General features: G+C 40.7%; 1 protein-coding gene across 1 annotated transcript in view; it reads right to left on the bottom strand.

Annotated features, from left to right (window-relative positions):
• Nucleotides 1-2,676: 2,676 nt before the first annotated feature.
• The window catches only part of ppp3cb (protein phosphatase 3, catalytic subunit, beta isozyme), an 89,599-nt gene continuing 82,002 nt past the window's right edge, over nucleotides 2,677-10,273 (bottom strand). Inside the window, exon 14 of the mRNA XM_036561785.1 lies at nucleotides 2,677-6,195. Coding sequence (XP_036417678.1) covers nucleotides 6,017-6,195 — 179 coding nt within the window. The 3' untranslated portion in view covers nucleotides 2,677-6,016. The remainder of the gene's footprint in view (nucleotides 6,196-10,273) is intronic.

Raw genomic sequence — 10,273 nt, 5'->3', positions numbered from 1 at the left:
CTTGCAAAGTGACGGTTTAGGCTGCAGAGAGGAGAAAACCATTAGGAGTGCTATGCAAGAGTGGTTTTAATGTAGTCCTATATTTATAATATATTGTATATTTATAATATAAATAAAATGTATACTTATAATCTGATTACTTTTTTTCTGTAACTGCAATGGTTCTTATATGGTTCCTATTATGTAACACTGTTACACATATTCCGTTAACCCCAGGTCTGGTCAGTACATTTTTTAGTAACACTAATACATTGGTCGTTGGAAAATCCCCATATAAACTCCCATTTTTATTATCATATATATTTATAATTTTAATACCTTTTCTCTGTAACCAACAGAACACAGGTCCTTTAATTGTATCCTGATTATGTAATGCTATTACATGTATGCAGTTACCACCCCAGTCTAGTCAGTTTATTATTTAGCTACACTAATGCACCGGTCAATGGAAAACAATCATAGAGACAATAACCCCAGCCTATGTGTCTGCGTTTGTGTGTTAATGTATATGTGTAAATGTTTAACAGCAACTCAAATCACTGTAGAAAAGGCAAAAGGTTCATGCATATTTTATTCAAGAGTAAAAAAAGAGATTTGTCCCATGGGGCATGCTTACACTGTCTGTAGGTCAGGAAGTCATAATGCCAAAACTCAGTTTCAGAGAAAAATACGAGAGATAGAATCACAAATAACTCATGAAACGCTTCAGTTCTTCATTAAAGTAAACCACAATGAGCGACCAAACGAGGATCAGGTAGAGGTGGAAGAAACCAGCAGAAAGCGCATAATAAATAAGAAGAATATTGTTGAGAATAATGATGATCGGAATATACTTCTCCTTAAAAATGTGAAGACACGGTAAGTTGTGCCTGTATTTGCTTTACATTTTGAGTTACCCATGCAGTCATGCTTAATCAGCCTGGATGGCTTTTCAAACAAGTATATGATCATTCACACAATTGAACGACTTCTGTACATCAACAGAGAACAAAAAAAAAAAGAAATAATATTAATATTAATAATAATAATAATAAAATCACAAGGTTCTGAACCTTACAGGAGCTTAATTGAAATGTACAGCAACAGTAAACAAACAAACAACAAACTAAGGAATAAATAAAGAGACAAATAAATAATACGAACTTATATATTAAAAAAAAAAACAAAGACACAAAAATAAATAAATAAATAAATAAATAAATAAACGATGATCATCCCTTAAAAATATTTACGGTTTATGTACAAAAACAAGATCCCAACGTTATCGTGAGGAGCCGGATCTGCGGTCAGTCTTTTGCAGCTGGACAGGACAGGACCTGATTGAGACCTTGCAGTACATTTCCATAGAGAAACTTCACCACGTGAAAACTTCCACAAAACGGCGTACCAAAACTGACCCTCTTCGACCCACCGGTCTTCTTCATCTCAAGCAGGCTTACGCTAGCGGGTGAATGAACAAGTGCTATTTGCTGAGCGCGTTAACAGTCCAGTGGGCAGTAATGAGAGTCCTAAAGCGAAGAGGCCGCAGCAAGTCCCAGCCAAATAGGTAACGACAGCAGAGTACATCGCAGTAGAGCGGACGACTGAACATGGGCTTAAGGGGCTTTTATCAGGGGGAGGGGAAACCCATAAAGACTGCATTGCGAATACGTCTGAAAAGTCTTTTTTTTTCCCAAAGTCCCCATAGTAAGTGAATAGTACTTCATACTAATCTGTTTAATACTAGTAGCAAAACATGGTAGAAGAGCTAGAGATTGTGAAAGTAAATGCTTATTAGTTGTATATATACACACACACACACACACTCATATGCACACGGACACACACTCCTATGCAAACACACTAGAGGTGGGAATCTCCAGGTACCTCAGGATTCGAATGGATTTCGATTCAGGGTCCCAACATACGATTACAGAACGATCCTCGATGTATCTTTTTATTTTTATATTATCATGTGGGCTATAGACGCTTTTTAAACACAAACTGATTCAGTAAAATCTTTAATGAAAATCACATATTAAATAATGTAATATTAAGCAACAATATTAAAAACTACATTACTCTTATTTCCAAGGGTGTGACTGCAAATATGTCAGAGATTGTCTAATATAAGCGGAGATGGCAATCCTCTGCTGTTTGGCATTGGGGACAAGCATAACGCCCAGCCTGGCCAATCGAATCAGACCTCATAAGTCAATCATATCCAACCTTGACGTCAGAGAAGCCCTTCCAAGGGTTACGACAGTTCTTTACAGCCACGGCGAAGAAGGTCATGAGTGCAACGATGAGTGCCTTTACATGCACCTTATAATCTGATAACTGCGGAAAATCAGATTTTGTCAGTAATCAGATAATGTGAAACTCTGGGTCTACGTGAGTCAGACAGCAATCAGATTTCTGTTTCACAACCAGCCAATAAACTTACAGAAGGAGACGTGACGTAAACATAACGTAAAACTCAAACTTCATGCTGCAGTCTTCAAAAAAAAAATTGCACCGTTTTACCTGAAACTATGAACATATTTAAATCCTTTATTTCGTGTTTGGTTTCAGTGTCACTCCAAAAGTGTTTTGCTGCATCTCGCGGCGACGCTGCTCGCTTATTTCTGACTGAAAAATCCGAAAGAAATCAGAGTAAGAGTTCACATGCACTGAGAAATCTGATTATTGTGCTAAAATCCAGCTCTATTTATCAGATTTCTTAATCGGATTTCTAGATCGAAGTATTGTGTTTACATGACCAATTGAATAATCAGATAACTGCAGAAACAGTCGCACTACAAAGTGATACTGCTGCTGTAGCTAAACGTACCAGCATTTTAAGCCACTGTTACAGACACTTTTCTGGGTTTTTGTCTGCTGCAAGCTGAATGTAAACAATCATTTATCATCCTAAGTTTGTGAAGTAAATTTTAAGTAGCGGAAAAACAGCACAGATTAGATCTTTGCTGGCTTAGTTGTGCCAGTTAGTTAAATGTGTGCTACTTTGTCCTGCTCATTTTTCGGTTATAGAACAATCGGAACTGCTATCAGTAAGGCTGATTTAACACAAACAAGCCTACTTTGGTTTGGTTTGGTCTGGGAGATGTATTAGTTGTTCGGATTGTCATTAAGGTATTTATGCTGGGCTGCTGTCTGAGAATCGACTCAGAGCAAACCATTTTCAGTTGTTTTACTGTTTAAAAAAGGTATGTACCACTTGATTATTACATTCTTTCCTCTATTTACTCCCATTCACTCACTCACAGCCTCTGGTCTCCCTGCTTGGACACTGTTATGCTTTTTTGCACCAAGGGCTGCCATCTCCCCCGTGGACAAAAGTGACTAGCATTGCCCCCTACTGGAGAAATGTCAGACTGCAACACATGCTCTTGTAAATAAGTTCGTAAGCCATGTCCAGTCCATGTGCTTTATGTATTTAAAAAATAAGACGTTTTAAAGACGTCACTCTGGAATTCAGCTATAGGTGACTTTGAGAAAACATAATATATATTATATACACTTTAATAATTTTACAACTCATCTGAACCATCGGGATATTTTAGCAGTGGGGAAAAAGCTTACATAAACATTTTTTTCACTTTCTATGCCACAGCATTAGTCTTTCATTTCTATATAAACATTTCTAATAACTCTGGTTATTACTTAATTAGCCTGAAAGCCAATCAACTGATTGTTAAACAAAGCCGTATTCCTACATACCATATGTTTGCAATGTTTTCAGGCCTTTTACTTCTTATATGCGTGTTTCTGCAACTACAGGCAGTTTTAAGCCCCAGCAGTAAATTTTTGGATAAACAGGTTATAGTTTAAGCATAACGCATAGTAAACGATTTAGCAGTGTCATAACACACTTTCACAAATAAAGTGGTTGCTAAATGCACTGAGCTAATGTATTCTGTGAAGCATATTTTTGGTCAAAATACCAGTTTTATTCATGTCGCACAGTTGCGATTTCAGTCTTCAAAAGCATTAAAGAAGGTAATTATATTACAAAATTACATCTTTTTCAACTGTAAATACACTGTTTGTTAAACTGTACGTTAAACCAGAATATTAATACATGAATTCTGCTCTCAATCAGTCTTTAATATGATATTTCACATTTATATGTTCTTACCATGACAATGACCAAACACCACACACCAAACCAACCTACTTTTGATTAAAGTTACTCAAAGAGTGTGTGGACAAAAGTGAGGAAAATCTAATCTATGTCTCTCAGAAAAGCAAGGTAAAAATCGTCTTCGATATTTTCCTCATTACCTTAATGTTACATTTATTACATTTATTTATAAAGTTTTATTTCATTTCAAATATACACAAAGCTGTCTGCTAAAGCCCATGTAAAAAGACATGCTGTTTGACACTCGAAAACAGAGAAAAAAGTCCTTTAAACAACATGGTTTTTCTAAACATTTGGACAGCCAAAGCTGCCCACAGTTGCAGAAACACCCACAACTATGAATATATATGATTTGTGCAAACCTGTGTGTATTAGTAAAATCCTGCATTCTTTTTCAAGCCGGGCTGCATGTCTGATGTCTGAGAGTGTGAGAGAGTTTATTTTCCAATCACTGGCTGTTGGACGCTGTCATGGGAGAGCATAGGCGACTGACCATGGCCTATCGCTGGCTCTAGCCTGTCCTTATCAGCACTTTGTTGGTGAACAAGGAGAGAAAGGAAAGCAAAAGAAGGAGAGCAATGCGAGAAAATGGCACTTAAGAGGACGTTCACAGAGAACAGCCTCATGTAAGCAAAGTTTAATCGCTAGAGATCTGTATTTGCTATTAGAATGTCCAAATATTTAAATGATCAATATGTATCATATTTCTAACAAGAACAATATTGAAATGAATAAACAGGGATGCACGAGTGCTCAGAGAGTGTTCTGGTAACACACTAACAAAAAATAATACTCATATAATTATGAACATGCGACCGAGCACTTTAACTCACTTCATCACTGCTACCGCTGGTCCACTTTCACTTTCACACCCTAGGTGTAGCATAAACACAGGCTTTAAAAGCTTTTAACACGTTCAAACAATATATTCTGTACTTTGTACGCTGCAGTTTTTGTTTTAGACTATTTCCAACTCCTGCACAGAGCTGCTGCACTTCCTTTCGCACAGGTGCACTGAGTACTTGCAAGTACACGTTGACCATCAGCTGCAGTTTTTTGTGGGTTTGAGTGCAAATTTTTACAGGATATGAGACACAACGGCAAACTGACCGAAAGGCAACCATGCTAGTTCTTAAACGTACGCTTGATGTGTCCCAGGCCCAGCAGTAGGGGAAACCAGAGCCTATTTTTTGTGAAAACGATTCAGAATCTTCCATTTAACGAATCGTGAGGCATCTAAGAATCGATTCTTTTTCCCACCCCTGAAACGCACACACTCCTCTGACAGTGAATGAACAGCACAGAGGCTTTATATTCAGCATGAACCGCGGCGGCTGGCAGAAAAAGAAAGAGGAATAGTCTTTCGGTGAAAAAACCTACTTCCTTACCAAGTAATTACACAACTCACCCTCCCACGCTCAAGCACACACACACACACACACGCAAACAGTCCTATTCATCCATAAGAAAATCACACCACCATCCTATTATCAGTTTGCAGTTAATATGTCATTATGCAACCCACACGCACTCTCATCTCTTTTTCTCCCTCTCTTTCTGTCTTTTCTCTACCTCTCTCAGCCATAAAAACGCACACTTACAGACATGCACACAAAAGCCCACAGAACAAGACATGCTCCTTCTTTTAGCTGTCAATTTGCATTCCTCCGTTTGAATGGCGGCTGAACGTGAAGCCGGCTCTCTGGGCGTTTGGAAACCGGACCTCTCTGTGTACCAGCTGTTTGTCTACTGCGGAGAGAAAGAGAGAAGGAGCAGCAGTGCGGATGGAGAGAGCGAGAGGGAGGGATTGCTTTAGAGGGAATACGGGGCGAGGGGGAGAGGGAATGAGGGCGAGGAGGAAGAGGAGGACAGTGACGAGGAGTAGAGGAGTCACTGGATATTGCTGTTGTCGTCGGTGCCGTTGGACTCGGCCATGTTCATGCGGCCCATGGACAGACCCACGCTGTTGACCACGTCGCGACGAGGGGGCATCCGCTCGTTGATCCGGTCCAGACCCTTCGCCTCCTCGAAACTACTGATCTTATGCTGAGGGGAGAAACCACGGATAGCTACAGGGACACGGAGAGAGAGAGAGAGAGAGAGAGAGAGAGAGACAGAGAGAGAGAGAGAGAGAGACAGAGTGAGAGAGGAGACAGAGAGAGAAACAGAGAAAGAAGCAGAGGGAAACAGAGAAAGATATAAAGAGAGGGAGTAAGAAGGAGAAAAGAGGAAGGAAGAGGGCAAGAAGGTGAGTTAAAGAGATATAGAAAGAAAAAGAAATAAAGAGATATAGAATGAGAGAGGGAGAGAGAGAGAGGGTAAAAGGCACAAGTTAGAAGAGAAAGTGACTCTTCATAAACGCAGTTTCTCACTAAGAAGTGAACAACTCACACGGAAATTACAGTCTACAGAAAATAATACAGCTACAATCAGAATGATTCCCTGAACTCTCTCTCACTCTCTCTCTCTCAAACACACTCACACACACACACACACACACACAGTAACAGCAACCAATTTTGAGGTATCAAACCAAACTTCTCTTGCACTAATTATCAACAACACCTTATGTGAAAAAATCTACCCTGACAGTTGACTTGAAGGTCACTTCAAGAAAGATTTACAGCATTTCTGTGTTCAGGACTTTAGTCTCCCACACTGTAACACCACCAAGAGAGGGGTGAGAGTGCTCTGCTCCTAAAGAGTGCTGGATGTGCTGCATGTGAGACACTGACTGATCTTCACTACCTTTGACACCGAACAGTCAAAGAACTGTACAAATGTTATTACAACAGATGAAATTATGACTGTAATGACACTTCGGGCCAATCCCATTCCTTATTTTCACCCCTACCCCTTGTTTTTGAGTGTCACATTGCATCTTGGAACTGAGTCATAATGGGTAGTGGTTGAAATCTTCCCCTATGAAATGGGACCCTCAAATAAGAAGAACATTACTTCAGGTAACATTAACAGGCTACTAGCTCTGCTCTTTAGGCGACCCTGCCAGTCTGCAGTGATAGCAGAGGAGGGTAAAGTTCAGTAACCTCACTGCTGGGCTTTAATTAACTTTAGGGCATCATACGCCTTCAAAGAGGGGGATACAATAATTGTTTATTATCACCCACCCCTAATTATTCAGTGATATGAAGCAGAAGTCAGATATTCGCCATGTTCATATTTTCCCGCTCCGCCTTAAAGGGAGCAGCAGTTACATTCTGGTGTTTTAGGCTTCAGTACTGCTGGACTGTTTACGATGGAACAGGAAATCTAGCTAGCTAGCAAGACGTTAGCATATTATTAGCGATTTTTTATGCTTGCTATGAAGAAAATGACTTGAATACATTGAAATGACATGGCGTGCGCCCGTCCACCGGGCCCCGATGGTGGCTTTGAGAGCCTGCTGGAAGGCAGGGCCCGAACACCGAGCGGTGTCAAACCCCGGCGAGGACAGCGGGGAGAGAGACGCGAGTGGGTGGGGGATGAAGCACAAAGCCCAAGCTCTTCTGAGGGACGAGAGTGACGAGAGTGATGGCGGGAGGAGGACGACGAAGCTACTGGCCACGAGAGGCACGAGGGCAAGGAGTGAATCCCGAGCTCCACCGCCCGGCTCCATGCCCCTGTTCTGCAGTGAGGCCGCTCCACTCCACCACTCATCCGGGCGGACGAGCTGTGGTGCGGCTGCAGTGACGAGGCGGCAGAGCAACAAGCTCTTGTTCCTTCTCGACTCGGGTGCTCAAAGGCGCTCAAAAGGGCCTTTTAAAAAGGAACAGAGAGAGAGAGAGAGGGGACGAGCAGCAGCAGAGGGCTGAAGAGATGAAAAGCTTAGTGAACAGAAGAACTGTAAAGTCTGGTATTTGAGAAGCAGGACTGAAAGTCTGTAGTTCTAAAGCCACTGAAAAGTGGCCAGCGTAGCGTAGGTCTTGTTTCTGTTTGTGTTTATTTGGTGTGTGATTAAAATATGGCTGCTGCGACCCTGAATCCTGCCTCCATCGTCCTCCTTGTGCCCAAGGTAGCACAGGGCATGCTACAGACATTAAACTAAGACAATACAACGGTTATCATATTTTTTTTAACAGAGAAAATATTCACATTAGTGCGTTTCTCTGGTTGTTCGCTCTTGGCCGCTCTCCTTTTTATTCTCATAACACTCTGAAGTGTGACTCTGAAAAACCTCCGTTTGGAGGGCCATGTAGTCCTAACACTTCGCGCTACCCCTCTATCTCAACAAGAATCAGGACACCCTACCCCTAGGCGTGAAAAGAGATAAGAGGTGAAATGGGATTGGGCCTTCCTCACTTTTTAGGCAGCTCTCTCACCCAAACACCTTTAAATTCACTCTTGTGTAGTTCTTTAAAGTGATAATTTGGCAAAAAAATCAAATCTACAGTTTCCCCCTTATTCCAAATGTAGACGATCAGCTCAGACGTGTTTAGTGTCTGAAGTTTGCTTCTTTAGTTTTTTCACTGGAGATACAAGGTTAACGTAACTAACAAGCAGTGTTGGGGTAACAGGGCACAAAATAACATTACAGTAATGACTTTTTCCAGTAACAAAGTAGTGTAACTCAGCTCCAGTCTGAAACTAAAAAATGCAAACAATGCTGATCGACTATATTTGGAATAAGGAGGAAACTGTGTAAATTAGATTTTTCACTGAACTATCGCTTTAACATAGCTTGTCAGTGTTAAGAAAACATCAAGCTATGAACAAATACATTAAGACTCTGTTTAAAGGCACAGGTTCAGACTTTCCCAGGATTTTTATTAATGTTTCATATAATCAAATCATCATATAATCTCCACAGCCTCAGCTGTTGATTAGTCTTACTGTTTCACACTGATAAAACTGTGCAAAATCCATCTTCACCACTGCACCTTTAACTCCGAGTTCATTCTGCTCTGGTGTTTTTGTTTCCTGTGCGGGAACCAAAGGACTTTATCTTATCTAAGTATGAACCACAGAGAAGCACAGAAAAAGCACTGTTAACTGGAACTGAAATAAGGAACTGATAGAATTGATACCAAAAAACAAGATATAAAAAGAATAGAGTAACCAGGAATCTCTGGACAAAGTCACGACAGAGTAAGCAGCTGCACACTAACACATACACGCAGATTCACACTCATATCATCCACTCATTCACACGTTCAATCTGTTATGTGAAATCCACATAACGCACACATAACGCACACACACACACAAACACGCGCCACATGTCGTAAAATCGGGACATCTGAGGCCAGCTGTAGAGGAAGACACTGATTCACCTTCATCTTTTTCTGACCTAAAATTTCCGAAAACTTCAAACAAAGTGAGTCTACTCACACACACTGCACCACACCATCGATGTTTCCATTAGAAATAACTCCTCTCCACAAAACCACTGAGATTCCGAATTGAGAGATTTTTTCTGAGAGACTTTGCAGGTTTGAATGAGGTTTGATCGTGTTTTTCTCTATTCTGATGGAAACATGGCAGAGATGATGTGAAAGGCTGCTCTCCAGGGGCTGCATTCACAACACAGTATCAGCAAGAAAATGTTCTTAACGCTGATCGTTCGTAGCGTTTTGTTGTGTTATGTATGGCTTGAATGCCCCCATTGTGGAGAGGTCACATGATCCCCATAGGTCACCTGTTCAAAGGGGACCAGTCACAGACGTAGCACTTGTGAGGCAGGGCAGGGCTGGGTTGGTCATTGTTTTTGTTTGTTTGTTTGTTTTATCAGAGGGGAGTCTATCCACGCTCCACCCACAGATGAGTTCCCTTGTAGCTACTGTTTCATTTGACCTGCACCAAAAAAAAGCTGCCATAAATGGCTGTTCGAACCATTTTAGTTCCCTGAAGAACCATTTTGAGAGTGAAGAACCTTTTAAAGGCACAAACCTTCATGTTAAGTTGTTCTTTCTAGGTTAAGTTTCTTAACACTCAAACGTGGTTCTTCAGGGAACCTAAAACATTCTTGTTTGGAACCACTTAAAAATCCTTTGTGGCATCTTTGTTTGTGTGTCATTTACAATCACGGTTCTCCAAAGAAACAACCACTGAAGGTTTCTTTAGAGAACCTAAAATGGTTCTTCATGGTTCTTCACTATTATTAAGGGTGTCATTCGAGATTGTAGTGCATAACTCAGTTTTTAATGCAGA

This window comes from Colossoma macropomum, unplaced genomic scaffold, assembly GCF_904425465.1.
Source record: "Colossoma macropomum unplaced genomic scaffold, Colossoma_macropomum, whole genome shotgun sequence".
In the NCBI taxonomy this organism is placed as follows: Eukaryota; Metazoa; Chordata; class Actinopteri; order Characiformes; family Serrasalmidae; genus Colossoma; species Colossoma macropomum.
This window is presented reverse-complemented; position numbering and strand designations above follow the sequence as displayed.